The sequence below is a fragment of the Athene cunicularia genome, assembly GCF_003259725.1.
Source record: "Athene cunicularia isolate RWA chromosome 1 unlocalized genomic scaffold, athCun1 chr1_part1, whole genome shotgun sequence".
In the NCBI taxonomy this organism is placed as follows: domain Eukaryota; kingdom Metazoa; phylum Chordata; class Aves; order Strigiformes; family Strigidae; genus Athene; species Athene cunicularia.
Window position 1 is genome coordinate 71,928,620 of NW_020799091.1, and position 23,440 is coordinate 71,952,059.

General features: G+C 38.9%; 1 protein-coding gene and 1 long non-coding RNA gene across 2 annotated transcripts in view; one reads left to right on the plus strand and one right to left on the minus strand.

The window, feature by feature from the left end:
- Positions 1-15,146, minus strand: part of PPP2R3B (protein phosphatase 2 regulatory subunit B''beta) — a 53,226-nt gene extending 38,080 nt beyond the window's left edge. The window contains exon 1 of the mRNA XM_026842487.1: positions 14,702-15,146. Within this exon, the coding sequence (XP_026698288.1) occupies positions 14,702-15,046 (345 nt within the window). The 5' untranslated portion in view covers positions 15,047-15,146. The remainder of the gene's footprint in view (positions 1-14,701) is intronic.
- A 457-nt stretch (positions 15,147-15,603) lies between these two features.
- On the plus strand, positions 15,604-23,086 carry LOC113480438. The gene is made up of 3 exons (XR_003398477.1): positions 15,604-15,886; positions 19,964-20,046; positions 22,991-23,086. It is a non-coding gene; the product is annotated as an uncharacterized LOC113480438 (long non-coding RNA).
- The last annotated feature ends 354 nt before the right edge of the window (positions 23,087-23,440 follow it).

A 23,440-nucleotide genomic window follows, 5' to 3' on the forward strand; every position in this document is an offset into this window, starting at 1 on the left:
AAGCTGTGAACACTGTTCATGCCCCCAAATTCTCTAAGATACTGGTATGTTGCCCATTTAATATTTATACTTTGTCATGCACCAATTTAGTTACTAACAGCATAAGAGAGATTTGGCCAGTCTTACTCTGGCTTTAAATAAGGCCACTTTCTCAGTTACACAAAGATGTACAGAGCCCAAGAAACACTAAAACAACTTTTTTTGAGACTTCTCTTACTGGATGGCATTATTTTATCTCCACACTGTGTTATCTATACTCTTTAGCCTTATTCATCCATGCACAGCCATTCTGTCACATAGCAACATATTAAAATCCCACAGTAAATATCCTTGTAAGATTAAGCAGAAAGCTATTAAAAAGTACTAGGGAAACATGATTTCATGGAATCACAGAATGCTTTGGGTTAGCAGGGATCTTAAAGATCACCTAGTTTGAAGCCCCCTGCCAAGGGGAGACGCCTTCTCCTAGATCAGGTTGCTCAAAGCCCCATCCAACTTGGCCTTGAACACTTCCAAGGAGGTGGGCATTTGTCTTAATTAGATCCTTTTCAGTTTAACACACACTGTTAGTAAATAATGACAAAAAGCCTAGTTTTTTGTTTTTAATTTAGTATCCAGTTTCCCTCCCCTGCTTCTTTATCACAACTTGTTATGAAGATATTTATTTCTTTCGGAAGTGGGAGAACAAGAAAGGAATTGACAAGGCAAGAGTCAGACATGTTGTGGTTGGCACAACCAGACTATCAAACTGCACTAAGCAAAACTGGCTGTCACTGTCTTTTAGGAAGATCAAATCAACTACCCTGTGATAACCCTTGGGCCACAGGGAAGCCAGCTGGGAGCTGGGTGCACAGCACACAACAGCAGAGCAGCATGCCTGGAACTTGAGACGAGAGACTGAGGTGTTAGAGTAGGAGAAGAATCCTACTCTGGCTACAGATACCCGTTCCAGACCAAGATATCTGGGGAAGGTCACGAAGGTTGTATTGCAAGGCAGATTGCATTTCAGGTCAAGCAAAATAGGTCTTAAAGTAAGAAAAGGTATCTTCTCACCAAAATTGCTTTCTATTTTCACCCCTTTTCACCAGGTGATGCATTCCCATTCACTACTACATTCATGGTCTTGTTTGAGGTGGCTGTAGCATGTCAACTGAGACATGGAGAGCTAACCTAAAAGACTGGAGCTCCAGTTCACCTGAACCTGCTGAAGGAGACTCAGTAAGAATTCAAAATGGAGTTCAGAACACTGATAAGTTGCAGATATGCCTCCTCCTTTTTTTCAAATGGAGCTCAGAGTCTATCATCACTTAACCAGCATAGTATGGTATTAGTATTTTTAATATTCTGCATTTTATTGCCATAATATTACTTCACTGACTGAGGTAGACATTAAGTCAATCCTACTGTTAGGCTAATATTGTTTTAGCACTAAAGTCACTAGTCTGGTTTCACACCTAGTGGTCATTTACACACATGTATGCAGTATAGTTGTCAAAAGTTCACAGGTTGCAATATATAAGAAACCTACATGCAATTGAGCATTTAGTTGCAATACACTAAGAGGTAAGTACACTGGCAGCTATTAATCACCCCCTTTTCACCATCTGAATGGAAAAGGGTTTTGCATTGCCACATTTAAGGAGGCTGAGCATTTGTAAAGCAATGTGGTGAAGAACTCCCTAAAGTCTGTTTTAACCTTTTCAGTCATGAATTAGCCACAGGGGAAAGGGAAAGTCAGCTTCCATCCAGACTTAACTAGGAGTGTTCAGGTATAGTGTTACATTTATTCTGAATCTGAATTCTCTCCAGTGAAAGCTAAAGCAAAATCCTTTCCTGGGTGAAGGGCTGGATGCCTGCCATAAAGCTGTTCAAGTATCCTGGCAGCTTATTATTAGCTAGATAAACACAGGGGAAGATGCATACTCAGAGCTTCCTTCCAAAGCTAAAGATACACACTATGAATGGATCTGAATCAAGGGACCGTGGCTAAAGAGTTTACCACTTTAAGAGAGATCTGAACATACACAATAGCAGTGTAATGGTTACATGGTTTTAACACAAAAGTATTCAAATGAGACAAAGATGAGGATCACTATTTTGGGTAATGTGGAGGAAATAGAAACCTGAAGAATACCTCAAAAAAACTTAAGCATTTGTCTACAAAAATGCAATTTATTGTCAGAAGCATGTACTGACAGTAGACAAAGTCTTAAGAGATTATGGGGAACTGACCTCAAGTCTTTGAAAAAAAGCATCCCAGCATACAGGAAGCTTTTGAAAAAATAAGTTCAATATGTAATAAGATGTATTCAGCTATATAAAACCTTTAGTTGCTGGGGTCTGGTCTTCAACTGATTAACATGCAAACAAAGCTGATGGAAATTCTGGTCTTTGGAGGTGTTTAAATAAAGCTGAATGAGCAAGACCAATGGCAACACTGTGCAACCTAACAGAATCAGCCTGCAATGCTGCAGAAATTAGAGTGGCTCCTGTGTTAACTGTGGAAAGAGAACAGTCATATTGCCACAACAGTCAATGTAAAGGTTTAGGCACCTAGTGTAACCCTTTCCAAAAGTAACTGATTAGTGAGGGGCAGAACAGAGCAGGTAAGAGAAGATAACTAAGGAAAGGTAGCATCTTTCTCAATATAGAAAAGAGATGAAACAGCCTGATGTAGTACTAAAGATATATTTCAGATGTTTAAAGTGGAAAAAAGGCACTACTAGTACAAAAAAAAAAGTTCAGGAAGATATAAACAAAAAAAGTCAAGCAGCTAATGATGCTAAGTAAAACACAGATACTGAGGCAAGACAGGTAAGTTACATGAATATACCAGCACAGAGACGAATGAAAGCAGCAATTATTTGCTAGACTAAGAAAACAAGCAAACAATACAAAAACCTCTGAAAAGCTGGGTTATTTTTTTCCTTAGTCTTCACAAAAAATTGTGACTAGACTATCACCATTATTTAATATTATCAAGAGTGATTTGTAGATCAGATAGCCCATACCTGGCCTTTGATACACTGAAAGATGCTGGAACTAGATATGCCCCATTATTTGCATAAATATTAGGCATTTGATAATTAGCTATTAGCTCCTTAGATCAAAGCTCCACAGTCAGACTGAACTAAAAAAATCTAACCCAATTTCTGCAAAATGCATTGCATAATAGTAGATGCAAGTGACATTGCACTTCAGTAAAACAAAATGCTCCTTGAGTAGAAGCGTTATTTACATTAGTCTGCAGACCTTTATTTTACAACTGCAGTGGTAGCCTGTGGATCACTGTTGTAACTGTAGTTTGCAAGGTACTGAGTGAAAACCAAGGGGAAGGATTAGAAGGTAATGTCCATCTCAGTCAGATTTGATTTTATGACTTACAAAGTGAGAAGATACAACTTAGGCAGGCATGGTAACACCTGCAGTACCTTTGGTTACCACTACATATAGCAATGCGCCGTGTTGACATAGTCTAGATAAATCAATGAAGAACAATAGTGCTTTTCTTTGGAAAGAACTCTAAAACTCCCTCTAAAGTCTTCAAAAAGGCCCTTGCAGGGAAAAAACTCTTTATAGCAATGGACTAGTCTGAGTTGTCCAAGTGTGTTATTTTACAATATTAGGAGCAATAAACAACAAAGCACTCCCTTCTCAGGAGACTACAGTACATAGCAAGATTTACTGACCTTGAATTTTAGTAGAGTAGGTATTATAAAACATGAAATGTCTAGAGAATGGGAAAAGACAAGAATGAATGAAAAGTAGCAAAGAAAATTCTACTTTTTATCCTTATAACTGCCTAAGCAATCAACAATATGAAGATCTGTTGACAAGGTGACGCAGGTGGGGGTGGGGAGAAATTTACTGATACTGATTTTTCATTACTGAATTCACAAATATTTATTTTTAATTTCCAAAACCCCTGACTATCCTGGAATAAGAATGCGCAAAGTTGAAACCTATCTATCCTTACACTGATGTATAAGGAAAGGGATTTAATGGGTCCCCAAATAATCAAGTTTTCCCAGTTCTTCAGATGCTAACTTGCTTCTTGATAGTAACTTCCCATTCTGAACTGCTCTGTATGGAAAGAGAACAAGAGGACAATGCACTTAAGATGAACAGAATAACAAAGTATTACTATCCATCCCTAATTCTCCTTTGGAAGAGTCACCCCTTTTCAGAAGTACACTGACAAAACCCAAGGGAGATGAAGTCTCTAATGTGTAGATCACAGAAGGAATCGAGTTATGCTTATACCCAGCTAAACAAACTGATTGCTTTAAAGTTCCTGCCAGTGTTTTGAGTATGGTGTGCTATATTTATGAACTGCTAGCTGTTGTCACTGTTTAATTAGAAAAAAAAAAAATCTATCTTCACAGGGAGAAACTAATCTTCTGGCATTTGAAGGAAGTTCATGTGAATCTGGATCTAGATGCATTTTTTTTTTTCCTTGAAGGATGGAATGACTCCCCCATAGAACATGCAGACAACTGAAAAACAAGTCTTGCATGTGCGTGCCTTTTCTAATGATTACTTGAATTTTCCATTACTCCTGGATTAGAGCAATGCCTGGAAGTTCTTTCCACAGTTGGCTGAGAGAATCCAGAATTTTTAGGAGGCAAGACAGCAAATAAAAAGATACCATTTAGAGGTGAGATATATGGTCACGTTGGTATTCCAGGAAGGATGGGCTGATCACATTCTCTGCACATTACCAAAAGAATTCCATGTATGTACAGCATGCCATGGGCTGCTATCAGATAAGCAAGATAAGATACATGTCACCTTGCTATGATTACACTGCCTGGACTCCAAAGACATAGCATGGGCCTTTTTAGATTGCTAACTGCATCTGGCAGACTAACTTCAGCTAGTGCCAATGCTAGATACTATAAAACTGAAGCCTAACAGTTAATGGACATTTTCTATTTCTTTCACAACAGTTCTCATGTTCTCTGACATCAAGAAAACATTATCAGTCTATATTTTATTTATTTGTGTATAGTATAAACAGACCTTTAATGGAAACGGCTTGCTGGAATGGTTTTCTACAGATGAAGCCTAATTACTATTCATGATCTTCAGATGACCCTATTCATCAGATCATGAAAACCAAGGACACCCAAATTAATGCTGCTGAGATGGCTATTAAACAGCAAAAGGTTATACAAATTAGTGTCACATTTGCTCTAGTAAGATGCTGGTTTTCTACATTTTAGATGAACCATGATGTTACAGAGACTATCCACAGAGGAAGCTACAGTCCACAACATACACATCTAACTTTACCAAGCTAAACCTCTGAATAGCAGAATACGTTGAAATGAAGGATCAATTCAGGCTGATTTGGAATGCCACTGAGATCTTCCTACAGGAGACCTCATCTTTTATAATGGAGTCTAATATTATGCATTATGCAACTTTTCAAAGTCACTCAGGCCATTTTGGATATTTAGTCAGTTCTAGGTTGCTATTTACCTTGTGTCACCTCTATTTAGAAGCTGACAGAGTAATCTTGTATAAAGAACATGAACAATAGTGTTTTATAGCTGTCCAGCAACTTAAACATTGCACCAGCCGTTCAGTACTTCAGCATTTTGACATGAACTGAATTTTCAACTAATCCTTTCAAAACCACATTTATATCTTGAAATTTCATCATTTCCAAAACGAGAATGATTGGTGTATCAAAGTACCACCACTACTTTAATTCCAGCATCACAGGCTAACAAAACATGTAATTTAGTCCCTGAAATCACAAGACAATAATTTTGAGCCAGTGACAGCTGCAGCATATCTTGCTTGTGCTTTCTCTTGAGATTTCCCTCCTCAAAGATCTTAAAGCAAAACCAACAAATCAGGAAGTCTAAGATACAGACCTTGTTCTACAAGTCAGTAAGATTGCACCTGGTACTTTACCAATCAACAATAGGATTTCTGGTAGAACTTCTGTAGAGGCTTACTGTTGAACTAATGCTACTGTGTTGATCATGTACCAGTATGAAATCATTGCTCATATAGGAAATGGAAAGGCAACAGAAACTACACTGGTTTCTACAGAGCTAAATGAAGACTCACGCACTTTCAAACTTGCAAGCAGGGTACAGTGGTAAAGGGCAAAAAGAAAGAATGCAAACCACAGAAGCGGGTCACTGGTAATCAACTGAACTTTAGCTTCCAGTATGATAACTAAAGGGGCCACCTGTTACACACAAAAACCTAAAGACTTCAGTAATAAGACAACTTTCAGAGGTATAACACCACAAATACATTGACAGAACAGCAACAGTACTCTTGACTAGCAATTTCCACCATTCTCCATCACTAGAAGTCCTGATGCGAATTCTAAATATTTTTTTGAACATTCTAGAAAATCTTTCTAAAATACTAAGCTTAACTTTGTTACTTGATAAATAAGCAAGTAGTCAAAATTTTAGGAGGTATTCTTTAGTGTGTTAACAGCAAGTAAGACAACAACATTGGTGATCTTTTGTTTAAAATTTTGTTACAACATAAGACTTAAAAAAAGTTATTTGCTGTAAACGATGACTATCCATGAAGACTATTAGCGGACAGAAGTAAGAATAACCTAGCTCATTAAGTGTTTAACATTACTTAATTTCAAATAGTTTGCTTTATATCTTAGCCAATGAAGTATGCCATAAGGATGAAGATTGTTTGATATATCAATAATCATCTCTTGTAGAAATGTTTATAGAATATAGATTATTAACTTTATCAATGCAAATCTAGCTTCTAAAGGAATAAAACTGTTTAGAAACTGTTCTCGTGGTTCTGGAAAGTCTAAAACCAGATCAAGTTAAGCCATTTCATAAGCTCTATAAGCCTTGTTTTGTAAAGGTAATGTCAAGAAGGTCCAATCAAACCTTGTTCATGGTGGGCACATTTACAACTTCATTTTATAGATATTTTGCAATGTTTCCCTTGTCACACACTCATAAGGTCTTTCCCTGCATCCTCCTTGGATACAGATTTCTACAAGTGTTGTAAAAGCTTCCTTGTAGTCTTCCAAGCCATCTCATTTGTTGCCTGAAATCAGCCAAAGTTTCTAGTCAGATTTGCATAGAACAACTATGTAAAGCTAGTTCCATATGAAATGAGGGTAGGGGGGCTCTGCACAGAGATCTGGACAGGTTGGAGTGATGGGCTAAGGCCAACTTCTATAAGTTTCAATAAAGTGAAACGCCAGGTGCTGCCCTTGGGCCACAACAACCCCCAGCAGCGCTACAGGCTTGGGTAGGAGTGGCTGGAGGGCTGCCAGTCAGAGAGGGACCTGGGGGGGTTGATTGACAGATGGCTGAACAGGAGCCAGCAGTGTGCCCAGGGGGCCAAGAAGGCCAATGGCATCCTGGCTTGTGTCAGCAATAGCGTGGCCAGCAGGGACAGGGAAGGGATCTGACCCCTGTACTCGGCACTGGGGAGGCTGCCCCTCGATTCCTGTGTTCAGTTTTGGGCCCCTCACTACAAAAAGGACATTGAATGACTTGAGCGTGTCCAGAGAAGGGCAACGAAGCTGGTGCAGGGTCTGAAGCACGTCACATGGGGAGCGGCTGAGGGAACTGGAGGTGTTTAGTCTGGAGAAGAGGAGGCTGAGGGGAGACCTCATCACCCTCTACAACTACCTAAGAGGAGGTTGCAGAGAGCTGGGGATGAGTCTCTGTGACCAAGTAATAAGCGATAGGACAAGAGGTAATAGCCTCAAGTTGGGATATTAGGAAGCATTTCTTCACAGATCAGGTTGTTAGGCATTGGAATGGGCTGCCTAGTGCAGTGGTGAAGTCCCCATCCCTGGAGGTGTTTGAGTCGGGTCAACATAGCACTTAGGGATATGCTGTAGTTGAGAACTGTCAATGTTAGGTTAATGGTTGGACTAGATGATCTTCAAGGTCTTTTACAACCTAGATGAATTCTGTGAAACTAAGTAGTATGCACAAGGTTATTTAAGCACATCTCACAACAGCCCTCAGTCCATTATCCCTGCAAGTACTGGTGGTCAAGAAACAGTACACAGGTGGCTCTATAGTTTCTAGCTATTTTTTTTTTAGTATAGAATAGCAATTGCCAAGCAAAAAGGGCACAAATAACATGAAGTACTATAACACACTTTTAGAAACATCTCGTGATCACTGGTTAGCTTTCTATGGACCCATTTTAAGATGTATCTGTTGTCTGCAGAATACAAACTAATCTTGTCTACTAAGACATTAGTACCATCTGGTTAACTCGAAGACAAGAACACCACACTAATCCAACCCAACACAAAGAAGTTATTTACACATTATGCTACCATTAGAGCACTAAGTTTAGTAACCATTTGTTGTGGACTGCAGAAAGCAACAACAGCGCTTAACTGGTATCTTAGTGAATCAATGCAACTAAAGTTTCCTAACTTTCATTGAAATTTTCAAGACAGTTGTGTGTCCAAAGCCTCTAAATTTGCAGGACTCAGCCATATGATATTACATTGCTATTTTGTATATTTTTCACATAAGATTTCTTGCTGAAAAATTCTGTGCAGTCATTCACTAGGTCTATCAGTGGACAAGCTAATTCACTGGATGAACTGCATTAATCATTTGTACTGAACTAAGACCATACATACTTTTGGCCTCAAGCTTATTTCTTGCTGATGGGCAAGAAAGTGTATGGCATACGGAGAGGTTCTCAAAATATAATATGGGTTCTCAAGCATCACTGGAGGAAAAAAAGAAAGCTATCTAATTTCCTCCCAGACTGACCACCTGTTAAAAGAATGAACTTTAAACAACTGATGTAAAGTTAAAATTAAGCTTAAATGTTTTGAAAGACTGGACAGAGAGAAGCAACTGGAAGTTAGTAATCATCTCATACAGCTATGAACTTTTTTGTCTGTATTTAAGTGGCAGTTACTCACACAGGAGAGCTTGCCTGTGATTAATAAATTTAAGCCAAATATTTGTATTTGTCCTGTATCAGGATTCAGGTGAATTTTAAATTTGAAGAAAGCCACATATAGTTCTGAACTCATTTTTTCAGCACTAGAAATGCCAAAATGTCTTAGGACTGGATGCAGCAAATAAGAAATATTTATGAGTTTCCAGTAGAACAGAAATATCTTCTATTTCAAGTGCAACTGCCACTGTGAAAGACAAAAGATCACTATTTCTTCTAACAAAGCACAATGTGTAAATAGAACTAATACTATTGCTAAGAAAAGTGTAATATTTATATCCCATAGTACAAGACGCAATTAGAATAAGGAGCACTACCAAGAAGCTGCAACAGTGAGTAACTTTCAGTTTCTCATTTAAACATAAAATGAATAATAGCTGGTTCTCCTATCAGGATAACAATCCTTCTATTTGAAGCTATTCAGTACAGCAAAGCTTAAGAACACAGCATACCACCAGTGCTGCTTATGCTAACTACTATTATTTCACCACACTTGAAACTAATAATGTTTTTCTAGGAACACCTATAGCTGCACTCTTCCAGACCTCAATATGAACTTCTGGCTGCCCTTCCTTTGCTGGCACCATAGAAGGAGCTTTATTGTGAACACATTAGTGCTGACATCTGTCATAGTACCCTGCTATCATCATAAAAGTACATCAGTTTGATACCAGGTTATTTACAGTCTGCCTTTAAGTCACGGGCTTGAGTTGGAAGCCAAGTCCACCATCCTCCCCACTTAGTGATGGGACATGGCACTATTAACACTAACTGTGCATAATACAGAGTTAGGGAGTGTATGTGCTAGACCACACTGAGTCGGGCACAGCACAATCTGTTGTGCAGTGCAATGCTAATACTTTACATAACCTAGGCAGTAGTTAACATAGGTTCTAGTATTAAGGTATACTAGGTAGCAATTCAGATGCAGATTACATACAAGACTAGACACTTGAAATGTCAAGGCCAACATCAAAGCTTAAGGACTACATAAGTGAAAAGCTGGCAGGACTCAAATGGTCATTTTTCCTACTTTTCTCATGCTTTATGAACATTGTTTCTCTGCTTGGTACTAGAAGGTGGTCCCCAAAAACCTACAGCACACCTGCAGAACATAGAAATAGTCCACCGCTAGTCTAACAGATGCAGGTATAAGCCTATCTACCCTTTAACTCAAATCCTCAGAAGAACTAATTTGTTCCAAAAGTCAACTGTGTTACTATGCTCAAAACTTCTGTCAATGTTAAAAGGTTTCATTCTAGTCTTCCTTTAGACTATAACAGATTCTAGTAGTACCACTCCATTTGAATCAAGTAACTGGTAACAAAAATTCAGCAAGAATATTAGTGATGAAAAAAGCTGTGCAGCAATATAGTAAAATTGTAAAAAAAATTACAAGTTACAGAAATATGGGACAATGAGCTTTTATAATTGTCATGGGATAACAAGGAGGGACAGTATGCTTATCAAGCAAAGGACATACAGAAACCAATCCAGGAAGCACCTTTGTATCAAAGGCTGACCCTGCAGAGAAATGGAAAATAACTTTGAAGTACTTCAGATCATATCACATTCTCTCTGCACCACCACCCCCCAAAATGCCCATAGGGAATTCTGTGAATTGTTTCCCCAGATGCCTTGCACACCAGCTGGTTAGGATTAAACATCTTGCCTGCGGCACCTTTTAAAAGCCTTGAGGCCTGGCATTTTTGACAATGTGATGAACAGTGTACAATTATGTATACCCCATATGTTTAAAATAATCTAGAGTGCCAGAAACACTGTTAAATCCATGTACAGTAGTGATAAGGGTTAGAGGAAAGTTACAGCAGCTATTCTTCAACTTTGAAAGTTACAGCTTAGAATTTCTTTTCTTTACAACAACACACTCATAAAATATTCAACTTAAACACTGACTTTTTCTATGCTTATTTTGTTATTTTAGTACATACAAATTACAAGCCTACTTGCAGAATACTAAGTGCTAGCAAGCACTTCACATCACATAATGAAGATGATCAGAACTTTGCAATTACAGTGTTTGCACAATGAATGCAGTCAGACACTGACCTCACTGTGACCATGCAAGTGAAGTACCTCCCCTAAAGGGAAAAAAAAAAAAAATCCTTAAACACACACTGGTTTGTTCTCAGCTTGCACCAAAACAGACTATAAGATGAATTTTCATGGTAGAGTTCTGTCTAGATTTCAAAATGTGTGGTGGATTAAGCCAACATTTTATTCTGAATTAGTGTTATTCCAGAACCTGGCTCTAAATCCCCTGTCCAAATGAACAAATTCCTGTTTGAAGCACCTCATTTTTTTTTGTCCATCTAACAGAAAGACCCCATAGGTTCTTTCATTATCTGATCAAGTACTTTGGACAGATCTTGAGAGACAGCAAATTCTCCTCTGACGTTGTTTCAGCAAAAACACATGGCAACTTCTGAATTCTGGATAAAAATATAACCCTCTTCAATCACAAGCTAATCTCTGAAAAAGAAAAGAGATCCTTCAAGACAATAGCTGTCAGCTACAGTACTTTTAACACTGTTTAACAGCTGCCATCAGAACACCAACTTGTTTTGCTCATGTGCTACTGTTTCAGGTGTTAAACTACCTAATTAGTTTGAAGACCGGTGTTCAAAGAATGCTCCCCATTATACAAAACATGTTTTTCTAAAAAGTACAAAAAACTGTAGCACGAAAACGTTGTTTACTACACATTCATACTTGCTACCTAGAAATAACCTGAGGATAGCAGTTTTCTGTTACCAGCTTTATGGTTTAGTGTCCTTCAAAAAAGTTGCAGGAACATTTTAAGAAACAAGAAAAAGCGTACAACAACCTTAACCATAATCAAATGCAGTGATTCAGCTCACTAATACTGAATATGTAGCCTTCCAAAATGAGTTTACTGATTTCATGCTGCATTATGAGAATTCCTGTATACATTAAGCAAAAATTTATTAAGAAGGTGCCTAAATTGACTTATAGAGTCCTAAAAGAAAGAATTCTCCAGCTCTTTATGGCTGGATGTAAAAGCCATTTCCTAATATCACCCTCAGGCGCACAGAGTTAAGCACATTAACCATCTTCTAAGAGACTGTTATTTAGAACTTAAATCTGCATTACTGGACCTACAGTACAAGCGAGCTTTTAAAAAAAAAAGCTATCTGAAACGTTTTCTTCCATTTATAGATATGAGACAAGGACCTCAAACTTACTTAAACTCGAGATACGTAAAACCACTGTTGCTTGATTTGTGAACCATGATTGAGTGCACAAAACCAGATGCATTACTTTTGATGCTGCAGCAGGTAGTTTATGGATGTATAAAAAAAGGGGTATATTTTGCTTTGTATTAGAAAATACACTGTCATGGCAGAATATGCAATTATGCAACTGTTGGTGGTATTTTAAGAGCTGATGCCTGCTCCAAGTATAATTTACCCTTCTTAAAGATTTGGAAACTTTTGGATGAATCTTCAGTTCAGCTGAATATTAAAACCACAAAGAAATTTCTTATTGCTTGGAAACTTCCCTCTGTCCAACTCCTTGGAAAAAACCCCAAACCAGCCACCAACCTTACCCTCCAGGTTCTCTCAGCACTATACAAATAATTCCAATTAATTAACAAACGTCACTCTTTAGTCTTTTTTTAGTTCTTTAAGGGATCTACTTAAAGAGATCAACCAAGACACATGAAAAGAAATTACAGTACATGAGTTTGTGATCAAGTACATCAAGTAACAGCAGCTTTTAATGGAAACTCGCCTTCGCTTGCTTTTATCCAATACAAGAATAAACTCAGCATCTGCTTTCAACATTTCACTTAGAACAGGAAACATAATGCAAAAAAAAGTAAATCAATTGTCCTGCCCTGCTGTCTGGCTAGTGATTATGCATAAAATACAAGTCCCTATTATTATAAAGTCAATCTAGACAAACTCTAGACTGGAAGTGTGATGTTTTGAAACTAAATGGGAACTTCAAGTTATCAAGCTAGATTTGAAAATGAGTATTGTTGAAATCAAGACAACACTTCAGATTATACGTTTTAGTGCAAAACAGTAGTCACATTGTTACTCCTGTGGGTCAAAAGGTAAGTATATACATTCAATATACACCAATAACAGACAAGAAGTAACTGTTACTCTTAAGCATCCTCAGCTCTAACCTCTCTACACTTACCAGCCTGAGTAGGCTTCCCTGGGACACCAGGAGGTTTGGCCAGTGCATTGCATTAGATACCTAAGTATGTAGAGTGATTGAGAGTGATGACTACTTACAAATTACCAGTACTATTAGATGATCTGGTTTTATAGTCCTATAGCAGAAACAGCATGCCTCTTAACAATTCCTTTGATATCAGGCAGATCATATATGGAATGCTTAGTTTTGTCAGGCACCACATCATTTCCTATCCAGTTTTGGTTTTATAATTCATGAAAAAGGGATAGAAATTAGGTTGAACTGAACTGCAATTAAAAAAAAATCTCAGGTTGGGGGACAGGATGTCATTCTTGCATAGAGGACATTCTCTATTATAAATCAAGACCTCCATAGAAAGGAAGCATTGAGTGCATCATGCAGTACCAAAACAATTACTTTGTTAATATACAGATTCAGTGGAGCCAAATTTGAGTCTTGTACTGACAATAGTGCCTGGTATCATTAGACAAAGGAATATTTACAGTCAATGCAGTGTGTTATAAAAACAACACTGCAAAAAAAACAGGAACTATCCACAATTATATTGCATTTATTCATAGGGATTTATCCACAATTAGACTGCATTTAACAGTGGAAGGGCCTGTTACTGAAAGCATGGAATCTGAAGCATCAACACCTGGCTTGGGTTACCTCTGGCAAAATTAAGTTAAACAAGAAGTATCCAGCAACTGTGATCTATTTACTTAATAAACTAAATAGCCTTTGTAATCTACCACATCTGATAGAGAGATGTATTTCACATACGACTCCTGGTCAGTCATGGCTATCTGACCCATCTATCCAAGTTTGGGCTTTTACAGTTATTTCTTTCATTCTCCGACTCTAAATATGGGTCCTCCCCCACAGTGGGCGCTGCTCAGTGTACACAAGGACATTTTTATAAGGCTATTTCTAGCTTTTCCACCACTACTTGTTTGTTCGTGCCTGTGAAGAAATGCAAGAATCCAGATACTAGGCCCTAACCTTATTGCACTGGAGAGGCACTTTGTCAGAAAACACGAATCACTTGTCTTGACTTTTCCTTACCTATGCTGCGCACACTGAAGCGGGCATAACATGTAAATTCATTGCAACACATCAGTACTGCATGATGTTTGAAATTATAGCACAAAACCAGGGTAGATATATAAAATCTAATCATCTATACTGGATACAGAATTTTTAAGATGCATTCCACTGTGCAGTTTTAAAGAACAATGACAACGTTGCTTGACAAAAAGTTACTGGAAATAGAAAACGATTTATTTTTCATTTTGTGTCAAGCATGTAAAGTTTATAAAAAGCAACAGAGCTGCAAGGAGCCAAGACAGTCTTTTGAAAGTTCAGGCCACCTAGCCATTACTGCTAATGACACACAAACATTGGCATTTTATGTTCAGTGCTGCTCCCTTCACTCCACTCCCAACATCTTCTGTGAGAAAATTACTTTCATAATTTGCCAAAACCACAAACACAAAATGCTCTTCCATTTAAACAGATAGGACTAGTAAGTAAGAAACAAACTTACTACTCTGGTTCCTGAGGATCGACGTGTTGCTCTAACATTAGAAATGTTCCTTTGGCTGGCAGGAGTTGCCAATGGAAGAGTAGTAGAAAGTTGAGGAGGACTGAAAGACAAAGGTAATCTGGTATCTCCTAATAAGCATTGCGTGGAATTGGAATTTTTATTAGCAAGCTTCTCATTTTTACCATTTCCTGAGTCTACGTTACCAGTCTCTGTTTTCTCCTCATTCTTGATTCTTCTCAAGCAGTCCTTTAGTGTCAGCTGAGTTGCAGGCTGACTCAACCAGCACAAAAAGAGTTCATCCACCTTCATTTTCAGTACAGGTTGCAGAACTTTCCCAGGTGACATTTTCTCCTAGTTTTCCTTTTTGTTGGATCAAATTCAAAATAAAGGTGTGACGATCATCTACTTATTTCACTTGACTTTCAGCGTTTCACAGACTCTAGGGCTCCTGTTAAGAAAAACGCTATTATTTAATCTTATAATTTTAACAAAGTGTTGATCTTTATTCGCTCAAGATACTGTGTTGCAAGATATGTGCTAACATGTGACTACAACAACATTTTGTGAGTGTAAGCCATTAATCAGAGTCAAATACAGAGGCTAAATTCTTCTAAAAGCACACTGTGCAAATGATAGAAACTAGAGAGAAAGCAACTGCACTCAGACTTTCTCAAAGAACTACCTAACAAATATGTTAAAACCCACATATATTATGACAAATAGCCTTGAAAAGACTTATAATTGAACCTTTTAAGAACTAAATGTCCAAGCAGTTTATGAAAAGCCTTGGTGACAGTACATTTAAGACTATGGCGCGCCCCAGCGCTGGCGCCCGACTTCCCCTCGCCCAGCTCAGCCCAGCCCAGCGCAGCTTCTGCCGCCGTGTCGGTGCCTTTCTCGGGGCCGGAGCAGCGGCGAAGCATCGCTCGGTGAGGGGCGGAGCGCTCGGGCGGGTCGGTCGGGCCTCCCGCCCCGAAAATTGTGTGGTAGTGGATAATGAGGCTGGTGCCCTGCTCTCCGGGTGTGGGCGCGGGGATTGCGCTGCCTGCCCGTGTCGCCAGGGCCTCAGGGCCTCCCCAGGGCCGCCACTTGTGTTGCATTTGCCGTCCCAGGACCTCGGTGTCCGACCTGAGGCTCCCGAACTGCTCCTCGCTGGCTGGTTTTCTGAGAGGAGAAACTGGCAGAGTACATGAGCTTACCTTTGCTGGTTCCAGTTGCTAAACGCTGTTCAGGGAGAACACAAAACACTGTGTCTATACAAACAATTGCGGTGGTTGCCACGAGGGTTACAGGATTACTTATAAATGATAGAATGAAAGGGGAAGCGGTGGCAGTAGCAAATAAAGAAGTTACCCCTTATGAAGAGAACAATGTGTGCCAACATGTTTGCATCCCCTTTTTGCACTGGGTAGCATACACTGGAAATTGCCAGCCTTCATGGGCACCGCTGCGAGTCTCTCTGGGTGCACTCATCAATGGGTGTTACATAGCTGAGCCTTGCCCCATGTAATTCTTTTTCACTATGCTGTGTTTTCCTCATGTGGCTACACTGCACTTTTGTTTATTAATTTTACGGTCTTCCCCTTCTTTTACCATGAGAGACACTCCAGATTTATGATGGGTTATATTACAGATCCTTGGAATGTTACTACTGTGCCACTGAGGCTGTGCCAGAGATGCATGCCACAGCAGTTTGAAGGGAAGGCCTAAAAATGCAAACAAGATTAAAACAGGGTAAGTGGGAGAATGGGCTTGCTTTCTCATTTCTAGGGTCTTGGAGAGAGGATGCGGAGATAATGGGCTGAGGAGAAGGAAAAGACCAGATGCCGTGGGAGAGATCTGGCACAGTTCAACACAATTCTATTTTGACAATAGAAATAGTATCTTCTGGCAAAAAAAGGTGTTCTTATAAGCACGTCAGAGGGCTTTGACTTAATGCTGGAGACACTGAAATATATTTTCACAAGTCTTAAAATGAGATTATGTATTCAAGAAAACCTGTAGAGTGTTGCAAGTTTTTGAAGGAGACTCCACTTTTCAAAGCAGAGTAGTACTCTGTTTTCTGCCCATTGGTTGGTGAAGTTTAGAAAATATGCTTTTAGAAAACCAAAGGGGACAAAATGGCATTACTTTAAACTGGAGTAAAGCATTCAACATAACAGAGAGAAAACAGATGTCGAAGTATGGATAAATCTGTAAAGATTACGGAAGTAACTTTAAAGCAGGGGAAAAGAAAAAGAAAACCCAGTGTTATGGATAGCAGCAAGATTTCTGGCCGAGAACTGAAGGACTGAATTAAGAAGACTGATAGCAGAGCCACAGACATGGAACAAAGCAGACTTTTAAAACATTTTGAATGCCTTTGAAGCATTCCTTAGTGATGGTGTAGCCATCTGTTGATTGACATGTTGAAGACAGGTGGCAAGAGGGGATCAGAGAGTGAGTTGACAGAGTTGTAGAGTTGGATATCATCTGCATGGAGATGATGCCCTTTGTTGAAACTGGCAATGAGATCTCCCTGAGGAACGAGAGAAATAAGAATAAAGAAATGAAAAAAAACCCTGAAAAATACACACAGTCGCAATATTCTCTCGTGTATGCTAGTGTATATTTAAAGCACTTCTAATTCTGACTTTACTGGAGTTTGTCATGATTAACACTGGTATGAGAGAGGAATCGGTTCTGTATGTCTTCTGTTAAATAGATAGTGCTTTGGGCATCACTGGCAGCTGACAGGAATAGTTTGAACATGTCTCTGAATGGATCATGTCTACTCAGCAGTCATCATCTACTGCTAGAGGTATGTGTTTGTAGAGATACAGGAGCCCAAACTTGAGCAAAAGAGAAAGAATACCTAAATTGAACCTCTTTGTTCAGATCCTCCACCAAGAATTGAAACTTGAAATTCCTTTTTGACTGCTATTTCCATGTTCTTGCTGGCATGGTAACTACAGAAGCTGTACCTTTTCTATGCTTCTTTCAGTGTGTGGAAAACAGAAATATGTTCTAATGTGTTACAATTTATGTGAAATGTATCTATCTAAGGATGAACTCCTTTAAAAGTCCATTGAATAATTATTAAATATAAAACTACCAACTGTGCAATATCCAGCTGATACCTTAAAGTGATGGGGTCACACTTAGCATTGTTGTAAAAGATAAGACTCCACTTTAGATAAGGCAGGGGTTTGTTTAACAACTGCATTGGTGTAATTCAGACCAATTAATAATAGGAGTGCTTGGGCCTAACTACACAGTGCAGTGGAGTTAGTAGACCCACACTAGTGTGTCCACATAGCACAGTACCTCCCTCTGTGTAGTGTGTGGAGGTACTAACCCCAGTGCAGAAACCAAAGAGCTACACTGGCTCCCAGTTCTTGTATGCAACAGAGCCAACAGATCGTTTCTGACCTTCTATTACTGGTCTTAACACACGAGGTGATATTAGCAGTACTGGCAGTACCTACACTAATGGCTACATATCAAAGTCCTTCTGTGCCTTTATTTGTCACTGTTACGGTGACACAGGGCAGTAGTGTTCATTGGGAATGCACACATGCCCAGTCAGCATTTTTCAGCAAGCGCTGGGCTTCTTCCCTGAATAACCTTGGGTATGTACAGCTTAGACATATGGGTATGAAAGAGCTGTCTCCACTCCCTCTGCACTTGGTGGGAGTAAAACAGCATTTCTAAGGCCTGATTACTGTTACCCTGAGGTAGACATCTAACTTAGGTCAGATGTTTCATGACTTAAAAGTGTCTGTTCCCTTCCACTGATTAATAAGAATCTCAACTGGTATCTGAGGTATACACAACCACATGTTAGAAGTCTAAAGTTAGGTAGTATAAATGTGTTTGCAGTATTCTGTTTACCTGGTTGCATAGGGCTGTGTTGGATGTAGTCCATCCGGTCTCAGAAGTAGAGTCGTCATCATTCCGCAGAGTGTGACGTTGAGATGGAACACATGCTTGAGATTAAAATTAAAAAAAAAAGTACTTGAGATCACTGCAGGATCTTTATGAGCCCTGATTCTAGAGGTTTTCATATGCTTGTCACATAGTGAGGAGAATTACTCTACCTCCTTAGGATGTTGCTTTAAGGAGAATATTGCATTTTGATCAGGCTTCTTAAAATGCTTTTGCTGGCACATTTCACAAATTTCAAATTTAGGCATCTGAAGTTTGGTTCTAACCTATATATAAGCACTAAAATAACTGTGTCCCAATTTCCTAATGTGCTAACTTAGTTGGGAGCAAGTGTGCTGAATATCTCTGACAAGCTGGTCACTTTTATTTAAGTTGCTGTAATTGAAAATTTTGGCCAGAAAGGCTCATTGAGGTTGCAATGCCAAGGTGATATTCCTTGTAAACCTGCTTATGGTGTGCAGTCAGAGAGACTTTGGGAGAGTATAAATGTTTCTTTCCAGTTAGTGAAAGATAAAGTCTAGCATTCTGTCACTCAAACAAAAATTGCTAGTCCTGGTACTACTGGGGGTGGGTGCGAAATGAAGAGGACTTTGGGTTCCTTATGCAGCTTCAAACTGAAAGGAAAGGCTAAGAAGATGGTAATGACTGGGAATCCCTTAAACTATGCAACCATACCAGCTAACCATGCCACTTCATCCTTTCTTTCAGCAGCTTACCAAAAATAGAGCTAGGATGGTGAACTACAAGTCATATGGCCTCCAGAAGTAGCATCATATGCAGACAAAGAAATGTCAGCAACGCTGACTTGGTGCACATGTTCGGCAGCCAGCAATTCTCTCAGAAGAGTCTGATACTGAGACTTTGAGGCTTGAATTTTCTCTGTCACCTACCACTTTGAGGTGGAATACTGCACTGATATAGGATCTGGTTAATAGCTTGCTGATGCGCAAGTCAGAGGTATGATTACAGATTGCTTTGTAACTTGCCAGCTTGTGTCATGAGTACAGGCATTTAAACATTCTGTACTTGCAGACACATTTTATTTCCTCCTTATCAAACTGTGTAGTTAGACTAAGGTCTTGTCACTGGCTATCTCTTGACACGAACAGTTGGTTCAGTGTAGGAATATTTAATTCTGCAAGAAAAAAAGATACTATAAAATGTAGATGCTATAACAGCAGGTGCACAACAAGCCAAAGAAGAAAATTGGTTCAGCAGTTGTTTGCCATCATGGTTTTAGATTAATTCCTACTGCATATCACTACAGAGTTAGCAGTGAACATATCTTGTGCATTTTACTGAATTACTCTCAGTGTATTGTTTTTTTTCCCACAGGGACCTTGGATTGGGCAATGTTTACAGCAGTCCAGATGTGAAGGCTGGTGCCTCATTAAGTCACCCTGATCTTCTAATCCCAGGTTCACATATTTCTAGTGCTGTATTTTATCCGATGGTTTTATCTAGCATTGTATCCAGGTCACACGGAGTTTATGGAAAACTGCTTGAAATGCAGTCTCTAGGGTGGTGTTTAACAAGGTGTGCATGAGGATGTTTATGGGCTGTGAGAATGGGAGTCTATTCATTCTCCACGCTGAGTGTTACTGAGCCCAGTTTTCTTCTAACCTTGTCCTGGTGCAGTCATTAAAGGGGAGAGGAGATTCTGAGCTATTGTATTCAGCAGCCTGCAGTGCCTGCCAGCTACCTGTCTGCTACCATACTGTAAACCACGCCCGGGTGCTTAGCTCCTGGATCTCCATCACCTGGCTAAGATCCAGTCTGAAGAACTGAGACCTAAACTCGGTGTTTTGTGATAGAATACACATTTCTCAGAGTTTCATCAGAGCAGTCTTCATCAGATTATCAAGGGGGCAGTGTAAAACATATAGTCTCTTTTTCTACTTTGACAGTTGTAAAGAAATGTAAATCTTGCAATGGCCATGTATATTTTTATCACATGGCACCCAGTTTCTGAAATAACATGTATATTTCTAGGGCATGGTCTTTGAATATCTATGTACATACATACATATATTAAATGGAAACTGCAGTAAACCACAGGATTCTGCTAGCTACTGGTGCTCTAATAACTCACTGAAGTAAAAATAATTAACATAGTTAATCGTTGAATTACAACACAATGAGAAGCACACACCTAATAAATCACATTTTTCCATTATTATCTGTTAAGCATCTGGCTGCATGACTAGTATTTTACAACTTTGGTTAAATTCATCTTGTGTTCTTCAAAGCCAGTAGCAAAATTTCCAGTTTCCATAATACTATGGGATCAGACACCTATGCTGAGGGGGTTTTATTTCACCATTGCATTGCTCCAGTTATAAGATCTGACCTGCGATTTGACTGCTATTTTCATTCAGAAAAACTAAAAGATTAATTATTTCTAAATTTATGAGCTAATTACTACACTAATACAAACCACATTTATCATTTCCCCGAGTTTGCTTAATCCTTCTTCATTACAGAAGTCAGTTCAGATGTCCATAAAAGCTTACAGGAAGAAAAAAAAGAAAAGTATTTGTTTTCATTTTCATTAAGGAAAAGTGAAAATTCCAAAAGATTTTGGGCAGACAGAGCCACATTCTTTTGCTCTCATTAGAGTCCTTATAGTTACAGTAGTTAGAGGAGGAAAACACTGTGCAGCTCTAAGCATGTGTCTGCAAGGTTGCCAACACCAATAATTTTATCACAAGTTTAATAAGATTTAGTGTTTTTCTTATAAAGCTCCAGCTCCAGAGTCCCATGGTTATGAAATAATATTATCTTCCATTGAATGTGTATGTTAAAAAGAGCCCTTGTGGTTGCAAAGAAAGTCTTGGAAATATAAAATTAATAGCTTAAAAATTCTAGTTAAAAAAAGCATGAGTGCCATATTCATTTCATTAAAATCAAGATTTTAGAAGAAATCTCAAATTTTGAGAAGTGTTTATTAATCTAAATATTGTGTCAGTAGTGACACTAATTCCAGTGGTATTGCTCTTTAAGTATTTTTGTCTAGGATTTGGTGCTGCATTCTTGATATTCTTTTCCTACTCGAGAAACTTAGTTTAAGACAGAAAAAAGCCTACACGTTTTTATGATTTAAATGCATTAGAGCACTGAGACTTAGGGTTAAGAGTTGGTTACATATTTTAGATATTGGAGCCAGACAGCAATTCAGTCTAATAATGTGCATGTCTACTATTTCCTGAAAATTTGCTGGTACATGACCCCTTATATGCGTATATGTGACCTTACAACAAACTCTCTTATGTGGTGCCAAAAAATGGCATTAGCTTCAGCTGCTTTATTAAATTGCTACCCAAGCTGGCTTACATTCACAGTGAACAAGACATAGCGTATCAGCAACTAACGCGTAGTGTGCCAGCTAACATGGGAGCTCCTGCTCCCCACCGTGTTCGCTGGGGTTGGTGTACAGAGGAAGAACAAAAGCCCTTTGAATGCTGGGACAGAGTGTTTTGTGCACTGTCACAATGATGTTTGTCCTTCTCTCTGAAGAAGGTGCTTGAGGCACACTACTGAATGGCTACCTTGAGCCAAGTTACTCCTTTTAAGAGCCCCCAACTCCCCCAGTTGTCAGTGAGACAGCGTACCCAACAGACAAGTAGTCTGGCTTTTAAGAAGCACTTATCAAATAGACTGCAGCTGCAATGGACTATACTGTTCCCAACTAAATATTCTGTCCCAGAGACAAGGTTAGAGAAATAGTCCCTGTAATTAATGTTTAGCTTTTAATATTATCAGCTGAAAAGAGAAATGAATGTGACAGCAGTCAGCAACTGCCAAGATATAGATCCAATACTGGACTATTATGGAAATGAGAAAAGTGGAAGCTGAAAGATGACAAAGCTTGCATAATGTCTCACATGATCCTGGGGAAAATAATTGAGGCTAAGGAATATAATTTGAATGTATGGGGAGCATTTGCAGGGGCTAAATTTATCTGGGTGATGCAGACTTCTCTGGGCTTGAGCTGGGTTCCTGATCCGAATCGCCCTGTAGAAGAGCCTGTAGGTATCCCTTGGTTGTGAAAGTTCCCCCGTGGGGTTTAGTGTCCACACACTAATATGGCCTTTGGGAATAGTCCCCATGGTAACATGAAACCAGATTATATTAGTATTTTAATGCTGGCGTTTCCTGACTTTTAAGTGCCTCCTCACGTAGTCTTACTGTCCTGACTCCGTACCTAGCCCTTTTAAAAAGAAGGGTACTAAGAAGTCTTCTGGAAGGATCAAGATCAAATGCAACTTTTCAATGAAATTAAAACATTTTTCTAATTTTCCTTTCATACTATGTTGTATAAATTTCTGTCATGTGTGTCTTACACTTTTTGTATTCCCACAGAGGTGTTCACAAAAGAAGTTCCAAATAAATATCAACAGAAGTAAGCACATGCAGCCAATGTCAGTGTTCTGGACCTTGAAATGCAGCTAGTAGGTTAGTAAGAAGTATGAGCTTGTTTCCCACCCTGTTCAGGACAGAGTGCAAGCTTCTACTTGAAGTACTTCAAAATCAGATGCTTAAATTCTTTTTTGTGTTTCTGATTACGTAAAACACCCCACACTTTATTCCTTTGTGTATCCGTTTGCTATCTGTTCACTTGAACTTGTAAAATAATGCATTTTAATGACTTCTGTTCCTACTGGACCTGAAGGGATAAGGGATCTGGCAACAGTAACTGGGCTCTCTTTTCTTACTCATCTGTGTACCTGTTACTGGCTTCCATTGCAGAATTACCCTTACACCAATACAGTGAATGATACTGTCTAATGTTTGGTTACTAAATTGCTCTTG